The following is a 20,749-nucleotide window of genomic DNA, read 5'->3' as shown; positions in this document are numbered from 1 at the left end:
GGCTGCATGTTTTAATAAGAATTTTTTTTCTTCAATTGTCTTTTTTTAAAGGTCGAAACGAATTGATAGCCAGATACATCAAACTCAGAACAGGAAAGACGAGGACAAGGAAGCAGGTAATGAGGACCGATGAGAATGTTTGCATGCCACAGTGACAAAGAAACATGACCATATCTGGCTGCACTGGCTGCCTCTGCTTCAGCTCTGACGAGCTGTCATGAATATCACTGGCATCTTTATTACCTGTTTGCTGAAGTATATTGTTTGCAACTCGGAACGCAGTGTTGTCATCACTTAAGTGACCTGAAAACACAATACACATGCATGCATTTATTGCGCTTGCATGCCCTGTTGGTTTTGCCAAGAGTGGCTTCAGATCACAGCGATTTATCTTCCCAGGAAAATCAACATGCCTGGCACTTGCTATGGTGAGCAGTGTGGTAAGTGGTTCTGGTTTCTGTGAAAAGTCTTGGCATGCCAGCCTGCTTTTTTTCCGCGTGCTGCATGTGAACACAGTACCGCTAAGACGTACTTGCAAAGCTTGCGCACTTTTCACTGCGGACAGTAATAAGCAATGGAAGCAAATACAGTACGAAAAATGTCAACCACAAATCATAGCAGACATGTTACTTTCCCGAATTTGTTGCGAAATAAAACACAAAAATTAAAAATTAAACTGCCATGCATATTTTAGTATGCCAACTAACCAAAAATTGTCATTGTGTATATGAATGTATAAAGTATTGAAACATTTCTTTTGGTAACAGTGAAACCTTCCCATGATTTTTAGATGTATTAGTTTTGTCATTTGTTTTATTAAACATTCTTCTCAATTATCTCAAATTTAAAATGTTTGATTTGAATGCTTGAGAAAATTGTTAAATTTGCGTAGCTAAAAAGAAATCGAGACATCGGATGGTGTTAGTTTTGCACATCTGCGCAGTTGGCTGACAGCTGTGTGAGTCCTAAGATGGTAAAAAAAAAAGATTTTAAATGGAATAAGTGCAAGCCGAACAGTTTCCTAAAGTAAAGTTATGCTGTTCTGTTCAAGCGGAATTCCTTTTCTGTTTCACTGGGCTGATCTTATTAATTATGCTGTTAAGTGGAAGATGAAAAGTAATCTTATGGAGATTCTGATTCTGGTGTTGCCAATTATGTCGTATGTTAGTCAGAACCACATATACATCTGGGTTTAACTTGTTTAGAGGATTTTATGGGTGAAACAAATTGTCTTAATTCTTGAACTAAGACTTATCCTGAAACAGGGTAAGGATAATCCACTGTGTAATTTAAAACAAACTTCTTAAAAATAAAGTACAATATTTTTGTGCACATATTATGAACAAATTAAAAAGGAATTAATACATAGGTGAAAATTCTGCAAACGCACTGCAATGTGGCTGACAGAACTCAGTGATTGACTTCTGTTTCTTGTAGAAGAATTCTGTGAAAGCTGAGCTAGTGTTTTTTGCTTCAATATGTACTCCTCTGTGTGCGTCATTTAATGTAACAAAGGCCTGTTTTAAAACAAGATCATTTTGAGAATTCCTGTGTTGTAAAATCCTGTTATGTTTGAGCCTTTTCAAGATGTAGATCAAATTCAACATACTGCAAAAAGGATTTTTCTTGATGTTAAGTCTCTAATATTGTAAAGTGTGGTACTAAAGAATGATGAAAAGTTGAATATTATATAGCGCTTAAATGGAATACAATTTCTGATGGCTTTTATTTGTTAAAATATAGTATCATTTAAACTCCTGTATGAGACCTTTCATTTTTCTTCATATGCACAAAGGGTGTAATAGCACATAATGATTTCTGATTTTCATTAACAGCACCCTGATACTGTATTGCTTCTCTGCGTGAAATGTTTCAACAACCACTTGTATTTGATTGATTTGATAAAAATGCAAAGAGAAGGTGGTGTGAATGGGGAACAAAAATGCCATTGCAGATTTATTCTCACCACCCTCAGCTCTCTTTGCCTGTGGAGCGAGTTCCTAAAGTTTTGATTATTATTCAACCTCGCGTTACCTGAATGTTTTGATATACATTAGCTTTTATCAAAGACTATGGAGTATTTATGCATTATTTTAAAGCACGTAGACACAAAAGTAAATTGAACAAAGTCAGCCTTCATGAAGACACTTTTAAATACTGTGGGGAAAAAAACATCTGGAAATTTTAATTTACCACATGAACTACAATTTGACATCTGCACAAGGCTAAATGTGGTAAATGAGACCGTCTTCCTTAATCAACTCACTTAAGTGATGATGACCTATATAACAATGCTTTGGTTGCTTAGAGCTTGGTGCGTGGCTGAAAATGCAGTACACCTTCTAGCTTAGCTGCCTGATGAGACCCATCATTTTCCCTAAGTGTATTAACCAATAGATATGTATTTTTTACATTTGGTTTTCTTTTCTTTTTTTTTGTTTTATAAATTTGAACGATTGTAGGTGTCTAGTCACATACAGGTCTTAGCAAGAAAGAAAGTTCGAGAAATCCAAGCCGCCATCAAGGTACGTCTGGCTTGCCCAGTTGCAGGGGGCTTTTCATCTCCATGGTTACAGGCTTTTCCTTTGTTTTCCTCCCTTCCCCTACCCTGCAGGTGTCTAGTCACATTCAGGTTCTTGCCAGAAGGAAATCTCGTGAGTTTCATTCCAAGCTAAAGGTATGCGCTTTTCTGCTTTTGGGCTTGTGGTTGCTATGCGTTTCACTTCCTGTTTTCCATGGTGATGGGTGAATGCCTTGTGCTGTGATTCCTGTAACCTAGTTTTCCTGCATGTGGCAGTCTGTTTAGCATTTATAACACAAATCTTTAGTCTGGAAGCACCTCTTCAGCCTTTGGGAAGGATTTGGTTTAAGTTATATGTGCTTTTGATTTGAGCAAACCAAAAAATATGTGACCCATTTGGTCCTTTAAAAATCCTGAACATTCTTAATCACAAAAGTATAATTAAGATAAAACGGGAAAACTGAAAATCCCTAATGCACACATTCTAAGCTGATTATCTTCTTAAAGAGTAATGTAGAAAATGTATTTGTAAATCTAGGCCTTTGTATGCTTCAAGTACTACATAATTGTAAATAAAACATTTGAAGTTAAGGAATTCAAGTGTTGCTGTGTCCTTAATGTATTTACTAAAGATACTGTGAAAAACAGTTGAATTACATTTGGCTCATTAACAGTTTTCTAGGGTAATCAATTAGATATGTAATCTGAAACAATGAACAGTACAATTTAATTTGGTTTCATAGTAATTTAAAGGAATCGGCAACATCTCATCTAACATGCCAGCAAATGTGAGATCATCAAGCACAGTATCCATAATGAGTGTCTTTGATGTTGCTTGCCTAGTAGATGTCCTTACTAGGCAAATTATGAATTTTGATATATAATCTAAGACAGTCTATGGACAACAATACATAAATAAAATTACAAGGCTAGATCAAGTTGGAAGTTCAGTACAAGGGCAGCACTAGGCAAAATTAAATTTTAAAACTTAATCCTTTATTTAACCAACTAGGTTAACTGAAGAAATTCTCATTTGCATTCATGGCCTGGGGAGAAGTGCCCATTTCAAAAGTGGGCCTTATAATGGAGCAATTTTAAGTGAGGTACACTAGTCTGGCATTTGAACGTGTAACCCTTCAGTCCCAAGCCCTAACTAATAGTAGTACAGTGTGGACACAAAGAATATGATGCTCAAAACAAATGACACATGGCTAGTTAAAGGAATTGCTTTCCACAGTGCTGATAGGCATGGTGTTGCACATCTGACTGTCTTTATAACACGCATATGAGCTGGAAGGGAGTGTTTGTTTTTTCAGTGCAAAATGGGCAGCATGCTGGCAAGATGCATTGGATGGTAGTGAGTGGCTGTGAGCTGTGCTTGCTGAGCACTGGGGTTGATAGGGCATCCGTTGAATGCCTTGGCTTATGTATTTTAATCAGGCACAGGAAGTAGCTGTGCTGAATTAAAATGCTTCAAGATCAGGCCCTGTTATTCCTTTCTCTTAAGAATCTGATATTTTCCTTTTTAACCTAAATAGCAAAGTACATCAGTCTGAACTAAGAAATCAGGCTTTATTACATTTTAATGCTTACTTTGCATTCTTTCCTTTCTTTTCTTAAAGACTGATCTAATATTCACCTGGCTGCAACAACTGCTTCCCTTAAGCTGCGTTAATAGACATTAAAAATCATTCAGGCTAAAACCAGCGTTTTAGGGCACAAGTCCATGTCAAGATTACAAGTGTGAATAAAATTGTCATACAGGTTATTTCATGTTGTATAATAAATGTGCATTATCTGAATCCTAGTAATTGAAACTTAAGATTTTTTTTGGAAAAATCTCAGGTTTTTCCTTGGGTTTTGAAATGAAGAACAAAGATCTTACTTGAAAGATAGCTTAGAATCTTTCTTTGATGTGCCCAGTTTTCACCATTTTCAAACACAATAAAATGGATTAATTGCTGCTCATTAGGTAGTGTGTTGGGGGCAGCAATGAATGCACGTTCTTTCATGGGCATTGCCTGTTGCCTGAGTAAAATAGCCAGCTTTTGTATGTGTTACTGTCTACCTTAATCAAAAGCAAATTAGAGAACAGGGTGGAAAAGAATTCAAGTACAGGCCTTCCATTTGCTGAGAGCCCTATTGTACATTCATATCCCCTTTTCTTTATCTCTGTTCTGTTAAGTGAAATTACTGTCATTATGTTACCACACTCTATGGGTAGTCCAAAATGAAATCTAGGCAAAGGTGATATGAAATATCTCAGAGGAAAATTAATTTATTATCCAGTGTTTTGGATATTAAGGTGGAGGAGTTTGGTGATATTTTATGATGCATTAATTTTGAACCTTTAATGTATTTAAGACTGCTGTGTTTTAAAGTGCATATTTTATAAACCACTCTAAACTGTTTCAATTTAAGCTACATTTTGATCAATAACTACCTCTGTGGGCATTTTAAAGATCTGAATTTTGAAGCTCAATTTGTGTCTTTTTCTATCATCACTCTTCTTAAAAAATATAATATAATATACCATAAGTTAAGAGTTACTGTTGTCAAACTCTACATAAAGGAAGAAAAAAACTTCCTTAGTTTTTTGTAGAAAATATATTTGTAGTTATATAATTCAACAATGAGGTGGTAAGAAAAGATTTAACCTTGGTTGTTAATATGCAGAAAATGTCTAAAACAAGGCCATCAGTGCATTGTTAATATAAAATTAAAAGATAAAAGAGAACATTCAATATGGATACAGTCACAGAAGCCATGCTTAGTGCTGTGGTATTAAATTTGTGTATGCATGTGTTGCTATGTTTTTAAAATTCACTGCTTAAAACAAGAGAAAAGCTTAAATTAAATGCATAATGTCTTAATTTTCTTCAGCTGTTATGACCCAGAATGAATTTAGAAATTTCAAACGTTTGTAAAATGTGTTGCATAGGATCTGGAAAACTTCAATCATTTCACATTCTTTTGGGACATTTTGATAACTTAGTACTAGTGTTACCTTAAATGATTCTTTAAATGAATGTTTACAAAATGCTTCAGTTTGATCAACTCTTTCATTTTATCATAATTTAATGCTTGGTTAGAGTGCATTTTAGAGCAGATGTCATCAAAGGGCAAGAGTCTCATTCAATGACTGACCTCAAAAACAAACCTGTTCAGTTAGTTCTAATGTACTAGTATTCCTTCTTTACATGGTTAATGTGATGTGTAGCTCAATGGTCATTTAGCAAGAAGCTTATAAAATTACAATGAATCTTATTTGTTTGCATTCAGGTAACAAGCATGGTAAGTATGCCTTTCCCAGTTATGTTTCTTAGCTGTGCTTGGCCTATCTTTAGGCTAGCTTTTACAGTATCTCTGCTGTTAGTGTAGATGCCTCTCCTCAAGAACACCTGCTTATCATTTGGTTTCTGATGTCAAGGTTTTGTTGTTTTTAAGCAGATACAGTGCTGTTACACTTCAGTGCATTTTTCCTTGCCAGCATGCTCACCCAGAATGTTTGCTTGATCAAACCTACCTGTGTATGACTTTTGTACAGTCATTTTTTCTGCTGTTTCTAGTGGTTAACTGACATTTCACCTAAATGTTTATAAAACATTTAAGATTTGCTGTTGGCTTTTTTCTGGATTTAAAGGTGAAACATGGCACGATTTCTCTTGTCAGTCTATTAACAAAAAAAAACACCCAATAATTTACTTGCATGGTGGAGTATGTAGTCTTTTCTAACCACATTTCTTTTGAAGTTTCCTCTGATAGACTAATAGGTTTGCTGTATTTAGTCTTTGAAAAATGGGAACCATATTTTGTGCTTGATCTCCTATAAGAATTGAAACAACTTTTACCTTCCTCGGGCAATATGTGATCAATAATACTTCATATGGAGCAATCCCAGGTTATTTTATTGATCAGATCTGCCTGATTGAATCAGTTAAAAGCAATTGAGATGTATTGATAGTCTTGAGCACTTAAAAACTCCAAATCTGGACTTCTATTGCTTAAAATGGAAACTTTTTTAATATACATTGGTCCACAGATGGCGTGACTACTGTTATTCCCCAGATTTACTATATAAAAGCAATCTGGGATATTCTGAATATTAGTACATGTGCATCTCTCAAGTCTACTGATACAAAAAGTGCCTTCCAGGGTCTTTCATGGCCTTTAAGTATATTATAAGCTAGCTTTTTCCACTTGTATAAATATGATAGTCTAGAGTGCCTCACTATATATGCATACAAAGACAAGTCCAACAAAAGAAGGACCATCCCTAGTACAGTTTTGTTTCTGAAAAGTAAGCTAATTAATAGTTACATTGTAGAACTGTATTCACAATATTTGAGTGTATATCGTGCATACTGATCCACAGTATGAAACACTCCAGCATTTGCATTATTACATTAGAGGAATTCATGTATGCTTGATAGTTACAGAGAATGAATGGCACATTCATTCAAACATATAACTGTGGCAGATGTAATTATTTAATTTAGTTTTTTTTAATTCCCATATGTAACGCTTGCTGTTGCCATTAATCAAAGCTTGTGTACTGTAGCTGTTTTGTGCTGCTGCTGTGGAGCATCTTGCCATTGCCTGTAATGTTAAGCCTTTTGTGTGACTGCTGTTGAAGGATCAAACCGTGAAGGACAAAGCACTCCAAAGTATGGCTTCCATGTCATCGGCACAGATTGTATCGGCCACTGCCATCCACAATAAACTAGGCCTGCCAGGCATCCCGCGCCCAGCCTTTCCAGGAGCACCAGGGGTAAGAGAAGAGCTGCATCCACCGAGCTTGTGTGGGGAAAGGAGAGCTAATGGGCTCCACTTGGAGCCAGCGAAGGGGGAAAAGGGGATGGTTTCAAGTGCGGTCAATTGCAGTGGAGGTTATTTGATCTAGCAGCTGATAGGAAAAAATATTAAAAGCTGAATGAATAAGTCAAAGATAATCATGTAATAAAAACAGCATCTGAGGGTGTATGAGAACTGTGCGCCTGACCTTCCTTTTTTCATTGGGGTTTAAGTGCTTGATAAAACCAGGTGATGGTGTGTGAGCGAGTGTAGGGGGTGGGGGTGTGTTGTTTTGGTTAACCATTCATTTATCCGTTTCCTAGTTTTGGCAGGGCATGATATCGACAGGACAGCCCGGATCATCACAAGAGTAAGTAAACACAGCTGAATCCGAAATGATGTTGTGACACGCGTCTGCAGTTTTTCTCCATGGGTGGTGTGAATGTTAGTGATGGATAACATTTCTTAGCTCATACTATTTTGAACAATATGCACAAATACACACCAACAAACATTTTTACTAATCATTGCACATCAAATATGCTTTCACATCCAAGTGTTGCTTTTCTATTTACTTTATTTCAGCATAAAGCCATTTGCCCAGCAAGCCTATCCCATCCAGCCAGCAGTAACAACGCCTATTTCAGGTAGGTTTTGATGCACTCTCCTTGGATAATAGTCACATTCCCACTGAATTACTTACCTCCAAATCCCCCACATTAAGTTTTATCAGTAGCATATTTGACAAAATGCAATAGTATATTACATCCAATGTCATCCTGTGAGGAGAACCTTAGAAGATTACATTTTTGATTGATATTCTACAGAAAATACCAGATGCATAACAAATAAAACTGCTTCTTAAATCCCCACCCATTTGGTTTTAAATGTATGTAGGGTTCCTGTGAGCTGAAGTTGACATGATGGCTAATACAGGAAGAACATAATGCATTTCCTGTTTGGGGGAAAAAAAGTGCATTCCAACTGATTCATTCCTCCTTTTGAATTTCACGTCTGTTCAGTGTTGTAATAGTATGAAATGGCTGTATCTAACGGAGCTATTAGCTGCAGTAGGAGGCGCCCCATTGATAAACAGCCATTAAGCTGTGGGTGACCTGAGCTGGCTGTAGTCGACCATTATTTAGGTTTTAGAGTTAGTTTTTCCCATGTAAATCTGCTCTGTCCGCTCAAGTGGGAATAAAAAAAAATTCACAAGAGAAGACCAAAATTTAAAGTTAAGGACAAAAGGGAGGATGTTTCCCTCCTGCCTGTTCATTTCTTAATAAACTCAGCAGTGAAAGATTTTTACTGTTTTCTTAAGAAGGCATTCTTGGTCACAGTAGTGATCCATTCCGTACAATCGCCACTCCTTCTTGTGGAAAAATACCACCTGCCATATGAATCAACCCTCAGGTAGTTTACATTGGTTCTCCCTATTTCTGTATGAACTGAAGCGGAAATCATTATTTCTGCTGACTTTCTTTAAAATCTCTCATACTTCCAGTCTTTCTCAGGAATTTGCTTTTATTTGTTATTCCAGCTGGAGTACTTCTCTGGCTTTGATTCCCTGGTCCTTGTCTTAACTGCATACTCTGTGGTTGTTTGAAATATAACGGAGTTCATATTGAATGTTTTATAAACACATGCCATGGCTAGTCAGTGTAATATTTGCAGGATATGCTGTTGATTCTTATATTTATTTCCTTCTTAGACTTCAGAACATAAGAATGTTACAATGAGATGCCATTAGGCCTGTGTTACTCATTTGCTTGTTAGTTTGGAAGTGATATGAGGATCGCATCTCATCTGTTCTTGAAGGAATCTTCAGGAACTTGCCTAGGTAGTGTACTGATGGAGGGGATTTCATTGCCCGCTTACAACTTGCACCAATCTCTTTAGAGTTAATTTAGTTAGCAGGTCGTTGTTATCCAAGGCGACTTTTAATGAACATTAGGTGTACATTGTAGGTACTAGGAATATTTGTATGGTAGAATAAATATAGCGAGGAAAGTACAAACTAGATGAGCAGCACAGGTGCTATGCAAACAGATGAAATGGTAAGAATTTAAACTGTATACAGGTAGTGTGGATACAGAGCAGTAATATAAACACCAGGTATGGATGCACAGCTTGTTTACTTGGAAGAAATGCAACGAGTAAGTTACATTACCAGCCTGAGAATTCGAAACATTGGTGTTTGAGTTGCTGAAGCAGGTAGCTGGAAGCTGAGAGGCCACTTGTGCTGTCTAAATAGACGAGTTCTGAGCAGCAGCCTGTCCTTGCTGCTCAGAGAGAAATTGTGATTTTCTCGAACTTTGTAAATCTGTTTTGAAATAAAGTATTTCGTTACTTTGGTTTAAAAAAAAACTGAGTAAAATAACTAAATCCTCACACCATATCATTGCTTATACCACATGTAAGGTTTTTTTAGCACTGTTAAATTAAGGTAAACCGAATAAAGTAGTATGGTGGAACAAGTAAATTCCATGCTGAAAAAAGAAAATAGAAACATTTCGGCTGTGGAGCCTTCTTCAGATGAAGACCTTCTACACCTGAAGAAGGCTCCACAGCCGAATCATTCTCTTTTCTTTTCGGCAGGGAATAAACCTTTACTTGTTCCTTTGCGGCCTAAGCACGCTTCCACAGCCCCCTGCTTGAAAGCACTACAGTAGCTGCTCCCCAGCCGTGTACCGGTCAGACCTTGCGTCCCTGCCGGGGGGGTAGAGTGGTTGGGTGTGACTGCTACATGCTGACGTGTCTGTGTGATGTTCAGGATACGAGCCCGCCGCCGCCCCAGCGCCGACTGTCCCAGCCTGGCAGGGCCGCTCCATCGGGACGTCCAAGCTGCGGCTGGTAGAGTTCTCCGCTTTCCTGGAGCAGCAGAGAGACCCCGATTCGGTAAGACCTCCTCTCCCGGGCAACTTGACCTGTGGAAGTTTGATTTGTCGTTTGCACCTCACATTACGGATGTTGTTTCACTACAAACGGTGAAATGTAAACTGCAGTTTGTCTCGTGATTAAGAAGAAAAGCCTTTGTCGCACAAAAAAAAAACAGACTTTCTAGTCTGGGCATGGTGTCACTGGTGTAAGTATATGCAAGATGAATGTGAAGAGATGTCTGTTACTACAGTGTCTTCTATTGTTCAAGGAGAAACCCCCCCACTTTGAACTACAGCACAATGAACTCAATCCAAGCCCGTGTTTCTATTACAAGGAGTGATATTAACTGCAAAGTAGAGCTGATAGGCATTTTGATTTTCTAATGTTGTTTGTGCTTCTTGTGCAACTTTTCAAGAAATTGCTCAGTTATACATTTCGCAATTGATTTCCTCTCCAGAGTAAGCTGAACAGTGGCAAAATTATAAAATTATTTAAGAAGAAAAAAAGGACAGAAGAGGGCAAGATTGAAATAAAAAATGTTATGTTTCAATTGGTCTAAAATAGTTTTTCCCTCGTTCTGTTACAAGCAAATATTTTATTATTTGAACTAGACATGGGTTATTTGTCATGGTTAGTCTGCATTCCTAAATGAATTTTATTTTTCAATTGATATTGCATGACAACAGCCATTTATCTTATTTTTGCTAGAATATTTCAAATGGTTGTCTTCTGAAGGCTGGAGTTGTTGGTTTGCAGAATCGGTTATTGAACTGAAGGCTAACAATGACTTTGAAACAACCCTCATAAAATCAAATAACATAAATGCCTCCCTGAAACGATGAGTCTCAGAAGAGTCTCAGAATTCTTGAAATTTTTTTATTCTTATTTATAAGTTTTAGAGTGAACTCATGAGAATTCTCTAGAGAAAGACTTAAACAGGTGGTTATGTTCCCCAAGTGTCCTCCAACACAATGAGCCCGTCTGTGGGATGGCAGGCCTCTTCCAGAGCTGTATGAGGCGTTCCTGGGAAGCAGGTTTTACTGTAGCTCTTATGTAGGGATCATCTGAGGATAGGCCCATACATGTTTAATAGGCATTCATGTCCAGTGTTAGCCCAGGTCATAACAAATTACTGTCTCTTTGGGCCATTGAGTGAGCTTAGTTGCCTTCTTTCAAAATTAAATACAAATTTTCTTTGCAATTCTATTCCAAATTTTCCCAGATGAACTTTTGTATCCCTGTACCCTATGGTCATCTGGCCTGAGAGAGCAGCTATTGTTATTAAAGAGTAAAACTCTAATGAAAAGAACATCAGGGTGTCATAATATCTCTACTTTTGGCTTGATTGTGAATGATGTGTACACCCATAAACAGTGGAATTTCCATTTCAACTTTTGTGATTGTGCTCAACTGAACCTTAAATCGTTATTTATTCATAATTTCTTTGTTTATACAGGATAATAGGTTTTCATTAACAATTGAAAAAGGCGCTGGCAATGTTTGTAATATATCACAACGTTTTCATTTTCAGTTGCGTGACTCTTAATACTATTTCCTGTTTTTATTTTAGTACAACAAGCACCTCTTTGTGCACATTGGACAAACCAATCATTCCTACAACGATGCCTTGCTTGAATCAGTAGACATTCGTCAGATTTATGACAAATTCCCAGAAAAGAAAGGAGGTCTGAAGGAGCTTTTTGGCAAAGGACCGCAGAATTCCTTTTTCCTCGTGAAATTTTGGGTGAGTTTTATGATGCACAAGCTGCGATTTGTGGAATCTGTTTCCTATCCTGCACTCTTCAAAGAAACATAATAAAAAGAGATGGAACTTCATCTATTGATTTGTAGTTTTATTGGGATTTTACATGAATCACAAGTGGTAAAGTTTTTTTTTTTAACTTGGAACCAGACTTATTACTTTGGAAAAGATTCTACCTCTTGCGTCACTATGCATGTTTCTCCCAGTATCACTTGGAGGGCGTTATTGTTTCTTTGTTTGAACACCTGCCTGCAGTCTGACAGGTGGTGAGTATTCCATGCAACTCAAAAGCAAGACTGCTGCCCCCTGCCGAATGAAATTCTTTAGTTCTTAGTTCAATTTAAAGAATATGTTCCTATATAATGTGAGAATTTAATCTTTCTTAGTTTCTCTGTGAGAAGTGTGGAGTTCTAATCAACATTGTTTTCATTATTTGATGTGCATTTGTAGAAAGGTTTAGAGCATTCCAATATCTCCCACTCCTATGCTGCTCTTTTTTTTGCTTGTGGAACATTTTTGATATTACAGGAAACGTTTCCTGGCATTCTGTGGTTACTTCAAAACTTTTGAGAGAACTGTTTTTTTTAAGCTCGGTAAGAAACAATTGGAAAGAGCTTTTTGTAAAGCAGTAAAAAATGTACATTTTTTTTAAAGGAAGGGGAGAGGTTTTTTTTTAAGTCTTACATAAGATGGAAGTAAAATCAGCCACCTTGAATATGCATATTTACGAAGCAGTCCTGTTTAAAGTCCTTAAGTGTAATTTGAGTTGCCCAGCTTCACAGATGGGCACCCGAGTGATTAAACCCATGAAGGCACTCGTCTGGCAGGCAGGTTGAGGCCTATAGTCCAGACAATCCCAGTACAAGTTAGCCAGATGTGACCTAGAATCCCTGAGGACTGAGGAGGCAGTGAACCTGCTTCTGAAAGGGGCTTTCTGCACACCAGCAGCTCCTGTGGTTTGCTGGGCATGCCAGTGTTTGCAGTATTATCAGAACTGCGTTAATGTGCCAGTCAATGCTAACTCCCCTGTAGACCCCATACGGGCTTGAAATGTTAAGAACTAACTGTCCTAACAGTGATTGTAGAATCAGTTCTGTATGGGTTTTAGCTGTCACAGGGGTTGTAGCCTTAAGTGTGTTGACTTAAAACACTCAAATTGAAGCGTGTAAGAAATGATCTCAGGTTAAAAAAAGCACAAAAAAACTTTTGTAAACGTGCATCTGAAGGATAGAAAGCAAGTATCAAGTTCTCTTGGTATATCTAGGCATTTTCTTTTTAATTATGTTTCTAACCATTAGCATCATTCAAAATGAATTATATAGGATACCTAGAATATAGTTTGGAAAATAGAAAGAAATATTAAAGGGGAGGGGGTCAGTCTATTTTTAGAGTTGATGATCTCTAAATTATTGGGTTGATCAGGGAATATTGATTACATTCAGGAATACCCAGTGCAGTTTAATAGATTTCTGAAAGGACAGTTACTATATTTGGTTAAATGCAGCTCTAGATAGTAGCATCAAAGCCTTTTGTTCTTCAGTATTTTAAAACAATGAAGTGACCTACTGAGCCTTTAATAGCTGTTTCAACATTGCACAGATTCACTGAAATGCAAAATGCAAACTAGCAGCTTCTTACAAAGTAATGCATATCATCATCAGAACGAGCCTTTTAAAATTCTTTTGAAGTACAGGACAAATCTGAATTTCAAATGAATTGCGGAATCTGCACAATGATACCCTCCTGAATATTGTCTCTATTTATAACTACCTCTCTTAATGAATGAGAAACATGGTTGCAAAGAATATTTGCTCTTTTTATAGCAATAATGAACACCGTGTACTATCCCAGAAACCATGTCTAGTGGTAGCTTTCCAGTAATACACAGGAAATTATTTTATAGCATTTTATATCCCTTGCTTTCTTGTGGTTGGTTTAGACATCCTCTTAAAAATGTCCTAGAAATCTATTTAGGTTATAATGAAAGCATACGTGATCTAATTGTGAGAGATTAAATACATGAATACCGTGGGGATAAACTTCTGTGGAAGTCTGAAATGAAAAAATATTTCTCATCACAAATGGAATTCTCATGTGGTGAAAAGAAAATAAATTGTAAAGTGGTCATGTGCCAGTCATCTCCCATGTAATAAAGCAGAATAGTCATGATCTCAAAAATAAGGTATAAAGAAAAAAATAATGGATGTGGGTGCAACTGTCTTTTTTAGACTTATTCAGCAGTGTTTTCCTTGCAGTGAATACAAAACAGTAAACCGTGTTAGTGGCTCAAGTCTTTCAAAAACAGTGTGCTAAGCATCAGAGCCATGGAGCTAGTTATCCTGCTTGTATCAAACAACACCTACGAATAGGCATCGTCTTTTAAACAGCTTCTCTCATCCTTTTGTTTAAGTCAGTGATGAGCATTTGATACAACTGAATTAGATTCAATTCAAAATACTTGAATATTCATCTCCAGGGGGATGAACTTCTTAAATTAATAAGTAAATACCCTGAACAAAATGCTTTAAAAGCCATGCCTATAGGACACTAGAACTCTTCAGTAGAAAAAGAAATATTCACTTGTACCTTCAAGAGAGATGTTTCTTTGTTCCACTTATCTTTATTTCCACTTAAACCAAATTGTCATCCAAAAGCAAATATTGTGTACTTTTTGGAATTGGCTAACTGATGCTACTAGAATTATTGCTTAAAGCCATTCTTCCTCTTATAGGTTTAAGTTCCTTCATTAAGCTTTTTAAGATGTTAACACTGCAGCATATGTCCGAGCACCGGAAGAATCACTTGATTCAAACCTTGAATGCCAACAGTTGTTTTTAATGAGACGAAAACGATCCCTTCCGGCTAAATGTTTAAATGTGAAATGTTTGGTTTCCAGGCTGACTTGAACTGCAATATTCAAGATGATGCCGGAGCATTCTATGGGGTGACAAGCCAATACGAAAGCTCTGAAAACATGACAATCACCTGCTCCACCAAGGTGTGCTCCTTCGGCAAACAAGTGGTGGAAAAAGTCGAGGTGAGTCTTCCTTTTAGTGAAACTACTTTATTTTGCATACAATGCGTATATTTTGAGGTTTCACTGCTTCCCTTGTCGAATGGGCTTATAAATTCATCTGACCCTTACATTTTGTTACGGTGTTATGTAACAGAATGGTGACTAGAATACATTTCTTTGTTTACAGCAGTATTTGCACGTTTCATTAGGTTATCTTTAAAAGTGATAATATTGTTGAAATAATACTTAACATGTAAGACTATCAATGTAGATTCAACTTTATCAACTTGTAGACAATACTAGCACTAGCCCGGAGTAGTTGTCATTGCTAATATTAAACAGGAATGACTCAGCTTGTTAGAACAATGATCTAATGTCTAACATGAATACTACGCAACGTTGATTTATAAATTGCAATTCATATTTTAATGGGCAGAAAAGTTACAAAACATGTTATTGTTTTACTAGGGCTTGTGTTTTTTTTTACTGTTCTTTATTATATAAAATAATACCATTTTAGACAGATTGTCAAACGTGATATCTTTCTACCAAATTTAACCTTTAATTATGTCCATAAGTTTTTAAAACCCCTATCAATGTAACATTTGCATTTTTTCCAGACTGAATATGCAAGGTTTGAGAATGGACGTTTTGTATACAGAATAAGCCGCTCACCCATGTGTGAATATATGATCAACTTTATTCACAAGCTCAAACATTTGCCAGAAAAATACATGATGAACAGTGTACTGGAGAACTTCACAATCTTATTGGTAAGTTACTTTATTTCATAATGTGCACCTCATTGTGCGAGTATTGTGTGAGCATGTTAAATTGGTTAAGTTTAATAAGTTTGTAAACTCAGTACATATATAGCATTAAAACATTTTTTAGCCAGATGTCACTTATGTAAAAGTGTTATGAATAATGCATGATGTAACAAGTGTTGTACATTAATTATGTAATGCACCCCATAACTCTTAGTGTTGCCTACCATGTACTTCTGTTTCCAAAACTCATTAATGTGCTCAACATGAAACATTTCAGAAACAGAAGAGCCAACATGTTTAAATAAGCATTGAGCATTTAGTCTTGGTTATCAAAACCAGATCGTATGTTGTCATAAGTAAGCTTTAACGCCTGGTGATAACCCCTCTCTTTGTTTCAGGTGGTAACAAACAGGGACACACAGGAAACCCTACTCTGCATGGCTTGTGTTTTTGAAGTGTCGAACAGTGAACATGGAGCCCAGCATCATATCTACAGGCTTGTGAAGGAATGAGAGTAGAGGAATTTACTGAAAACCTTAAATATAGACTGACAACCTCAATACAAGTGGCAGTGCCTCTAATCAAAATCAAACCCAGATTTATTTTCAGTCAGATTTGGGTGAAGTCTATTTTTTTTGTCTTTATTTTTAATGTATATGTGTATGACTACAGCTGTGAATTACGGTACAGTTGTAAAATGTTTTGATACTGAAATAGTTCATTTTAACAGATGATTAATCGATACCTGTTCTGAGGAAGATGTGTGTGTGTATATATATAATGTGGCAGTACGGAAAGTATAACAGAATTATCTGTTGGTCAGGTTGCATTTGGTCAATAGATTTATTTCTCTTTTTCATTTTTTCCTGTGTTGTCAATTAAGAACAGTTATCAAAGACACTAGTTGTTATATCAAGGGTTGTGTAAACTGTATAATATATAGAGAGAGTTTTTTTCCAAAGAAAGTATTTCAAAGATATAATTTTGGATAAATAAATTTACAAAAAATACTATTTTCGAGACAAAAATCATGACCAACATGACTACAGATACACTACGTTATCAAAACATTTGCAGCGTTCATAAATTACTGAAACTCTATATTCTGATATTCTGTTAGATACTACGCTTAATTTAATCTTAAATCAGGTGACTTTTTAAAAAGTGACTAACTGAAAAACTAAACGCACTGTGATATGGAAGCTTATATTTGCTTCTTTCTGGCCTAAGCCATGAGAGATCACAACTGCAATAAGAACAATGTCAATTAATGCATTTTGATTCCTTTCCCAAAGCTGCAAATGGATTTTGCCCAGTAAAAGTATTTTCTCAAAAAAACAAAATGAAAGCACTACACTCAATTGTTGCCTTGTCCGAAGCACTTGGTTCCTCATTAGGACATCTCTTACTGAGGTTGCCTACTTTCTTTGCATATTTTTAGATTAGCAATGGGAATTATTTTTGTGTAAAGAAAAGGCTGGGATCATTTTTAAAAGAATATCAGTTTTGCTGGGAAACCAGATAAAGTTCACAAGTTTCCATGGCATTTTTTCGTTATGGTGCATAATTCCTGAACAGGCTATCGGCATGATTGGGGGTAACTGAAATATTACGGTTAGATATTTTTTCCTATCCAATACCAGCTGGTTGCTGCCTTTACATACATCAAATTCTATGAATCTGTGGCCTACAATATTCATTTTATATTACTCACAAGCCTTAAATGTGGTGGTGTGGATTCCAAAAGATGCCACTAAAACTGTGAGCTCTTTCCTAAGCTGGAAGACTTTCTTGTTATTGTTGAACTTTGTAGGAATTTTATCACACACAGAACTGCCAAAGTATAACAGTATACAGTGCCTTAGTGTATGTTGTAATACTGACCTTTGTTTACTTGTAATAAAAATGTCTATTTGGGTCTTGAATATTAAGAAGTAGCAAATCGATTGCAAGAAAGGAGTATCTGACAGTAGCTGCCATAGTCTCTTACACACGCACAGACACCAACCTGTACCATGTCAGAAACGAACTGTGATTCATAGAATGTGCAAAAAAAACTTAAAGAATTTACTCACTTTCATGTGATTATTTTTCACAGGGTAGAACAATATATACTAAACAAACTTTGCCTTTTTTTAATCTAAATGACCAAAAATAGAGATCTTCTCTAGCAATTTCCTGCACTGTAGCATGAAAGTGCCTTTGGTTTGGTATTTCCAGCTTAGAAAAGACAGATTCAATATTAAGTATTAACTAATTGTAGCAAGACCAAAAAAGAGAGAGAAAACAGATCACCACAATGCCTTTTTTTTAGTTTTGTAATGAAATAACAAGGCACATCGTGTCTTTCACGGGAGAAACTGAAATTTAGTATTCATTATTATGAATATAAATTAATTTTCTGTACTGAGGAAGGGTGTAAAAATTCATCTTTAATACATTGGAGCAGTAAGAAAAAAGCACCAGTATCTGATGTTAACATCTATGAAATGAGTTACAAACCATGGTAAGCAAAGGGGTTCCACCAAAGTGATTTTTAACTCTTGCTGTTGGAATCAGTCATTTGATGGGCTAGTTAAAATTTGATTGTTTTCTTCATGTCACTTAGTGCTGTGTGTTATTACAAGAGAGTACTTCTGTGGATTCTGGGTTTAAAGGAGTCACATTCACGTGACACTGCAAACACTCCAGTAATTCTAGAACTGGGTAAATCTGATTGGCCAAAATTGAACAGATTTCTGGTTTGGTACAATTTTTATATATATTTTTTTCCTTTATGTGAAGACTGTTACCTTATTTTTAATCCTACTATTTTGCAAACCTATAGTGCCACAGGAGTTTTCGGATTGAAATAACACATCCTGCCTTGTTGGTTTGACTGAAGTCATTGTTTGATTTCTTGACAGCTCCAGGTGCAGAAAAACATGAGACTTAAAGCTCTGTTTGGCAAGGCCAGTTAAAAACCCAAGGGATGAGACTATAGCATATAGTCCACATGCTAGCTTTCCCATTTGACTTTCATCTCCCTCATCTAAAAACTGTCAAAACTAAGGAAATCGGTTCATCAGCCGTTCCCAAAATTCACTTTGGAAGGAGTGCTCCCACTTCCCACCCCCAAACCCTTTGGTGCCAGAATACAGCAGCTTAAAGTTTTTTTTACTGTCCAGCTCCATAAATCTATATTATGAAAAAGCCAATCCCTTTTTTTCTTAAAGTATTGTTAAAAATGTTTCATGTAATGGCAACAGCTCTATAGAAACACTTTAAAAAGATATCAAATCAAACACTATTTTTGCCCATCTTGCTATGTGCCTGAAGTAGACTCTGGAGTTTTGTATAATTTCAAATCAAATAGCCTTTATTTGTTTTACCTTCAGGTTTTGTTTCGTGTTTGACAGCTGTTTTGCCCTGTGTACGTGTTCACATTTATAAATAACTTAAAATTAACTCCGTTCATGTTTTATTGTGCTGTATGTATAAAATGGTTTTGTGATGACTTCAGCTTATTCAGAAATCGGTCAGTGGTGAATCTGTTACTGCCCCACTGCTGGTACATTTGCTATGTAAATTCCATTTTGAAAGATCTTATAATACCTCTCCTGAAATTTGGATTTATAAGATTCTTCTCTTTAAAGATTGAATGTTTGAAGAATATTATTTTAATATAGTGGACAATATATAAAGATGTCAAAAGGAATTTCAACAAACATATCAGCAGTACAGTTCTTGTTTTTATTTCTGTTTGTGTTTTGTCTGTGTAGGTACTGGTACCTTTTGTTTATAACCATTTTAAATGTTGGCTTTAACGTGAACTTTTTCTTTAGTTCAGGTAGTATGAGAACTATAGGGTTTGTGTGCAGAGAATTTTTTTAAAAGGTGCTTTGTATAAAAACATGTATCCTGGCTTTTCTCGGTACAAATGTGTGATATCTTTAATATCCATGACAGTAAAGTGCAGGAAAAGATAGAAACACCTGCCACACTTGTGTGTTCTTTACTGCTGATGGTCTTGTCTTTGCTCAGTAACATTTTGATGCCTTCTTGATAAAGTGGTAGATATTTTGTAGCTTTCTAGGAACTTTGTATGCATACAATATCAATTGACAATAAATAATAAAATCATGTGTCTGTCTGGTTTTTCGGATATTGATGAATGTCTCAATCATGGTAGTGCCTTCAGAGCCTATGTACCTTCAGCCAGCTGCTTTTTTCCTCCACTGTGGAATATCACTGGCAGCTAAATGAATGTAGTTTTTATCACCACTCAAACACCCTTTTATATTTCCATAAGACTAATTTTAATACAAATCCTAATTTATTACCATCGTAGGTTTTCAGCACTGTTATTGTATAATTGTGAAATTACAGAAGGAAGTCTTTTAATGTAATTATGACTCTTTTAAACATTGAGCAGAAATTTTTAAAGACAAAAATCCAACAGTTTCAATTTTCTACTGGATGGCACAGGGTTAACAGTTGGTGACACTCTTAATATAATTATGGCTAACAGGTCTTTCCCAGAATTCAGTGTTTTGTGTCCCTTCTCTGTGCACTCATTTAGTCCTGTGGGGAATTGCTGATAACTATTCTCATTGGAAGGCTTCAGAGTTAAAGGAAAATCTGTATCTCGAACTCCCACAATTCTATTTTAATGGTAGATTGAACTCTCACGAAAGTGAAAGGACCTCTACAAACAGGTTGCTGAGGATACCTTTCTTGGAACACCTTAAAGCACATTAAAAGATCACCATTCCCACACTTATATTTAAACCAAGAAATACTGTTCAACCAATATGCCTGTATGTCCAGATTCTTTAAATTACATCTGAAAGTCAAATGAATCCAGACCATTTCAAATTAGATGACAAACATCTAAGGATTTAGCTAGGATTAGTTCTAAATGTCTGAGTTTGTCTATTTTTTTTTTAACTGCCAGGTCATTTTACACGCTTTCTCTAAGAGAAACATTTGACACAGGTGGTCAAATTGAGGAATCAAAAGGTGAA

At 36.1% G+C, this 20,749-nt stretch overlaps 2 protein-coding genes across 8 annotated transcripts in view; one reads left to right on the top strand and one right to left on the bottom strand.

Annotated features, from left to right (window-relative positions):
- LOC148645600 (transcriptional enhancer factor TEF-1) overlaps positions 1–19,867 on the top strand; it is a 66,759-nt gene extending 46,892 nt beyond the window's left edge. The window contains exons 4-15 of one of the 7 annotated variants that reach the window (XM_088611888.1): positions 52–116; positions 2,463–2,525; positions 2,615–2,677; positions 5,804–5,815; positions 7,158–7,292; positions 7,648–7,685; positions 7,901–7,962; positions 10,089–10,213; positions 11,766–11,939; positions 14,854–14,994; positions 15,594–15,746; positions 16,142–19,867. In XM_088611888.1, the coding sequence (XP_088468014.1) occupies positions 52–116; positions 2,463–2,525; positions 2,615–2,677; positions 5,804–5,815; positions 7,158–7,292; positions 7,648–7,685; positions 7,901–7,962; positions 10,089–10,213; positions 11,766–11,939; positions 14,854–14,994; positions 15,594–15,746; positions 16,142–16,255 (1,145 nt within the window). In that variant the 3' untranslated portion in view covers positions 16,256–19,867. Of the gene's footprint in view, positions 1–51; positions 117–2,462; positions 2,526–2,614; positions 2,678–5,803; positions 5,816–7,157; positions 7,293–7,638; positions 7,686–7,900; positions 7,963–10,088; positions 10,214–11,765; positions 11,940–14,853; positions 14,995–15,593; positions 15,747–16,141 lie in introns of all 7 variants that reach the window. The other 6 variants (XM_088611887.1, XM_088611889.1, XM_088611891.1 and 3 more) reach the window with 6 other exon arrangements.
- The window catches only part of LOC148645597 (TBC1 domain family member 2A), a 343,714-nt gene continuing 333,092 nt past the window's right edge, over positions 10,128–20,749 (bottom strand). The window contains exon 16 of the transcript XR_015928206.1: positions 10,128–10,242. The gene's annotated coding sequence lies outside the window, so the exon portion shown is untranslated. The remainder of the gene's footprint in view (positions 10,243–20,749) is intronic.

The sequence above is a fragment of the Lepisosteus platostomus genome, chromosome 18, assembly GCF_059453375.1.
Source record: "Lepisosteus platostomus isolate fLepPlt1 chromosome 18, fLepPlt1.hap1, whole genome shotgun sequence".
Classification (NCBI taxonomy): domain Eukaryota; kingdom Metazoa; phylum Chordata; class Actinopteri; order Semionotiformes; family Lepisosteidae; genus Lepisosteus; species Lepisosteus platostomus.
This window is presented reverse-complemented; position numbering and strand designations above follow the sequence as displayed.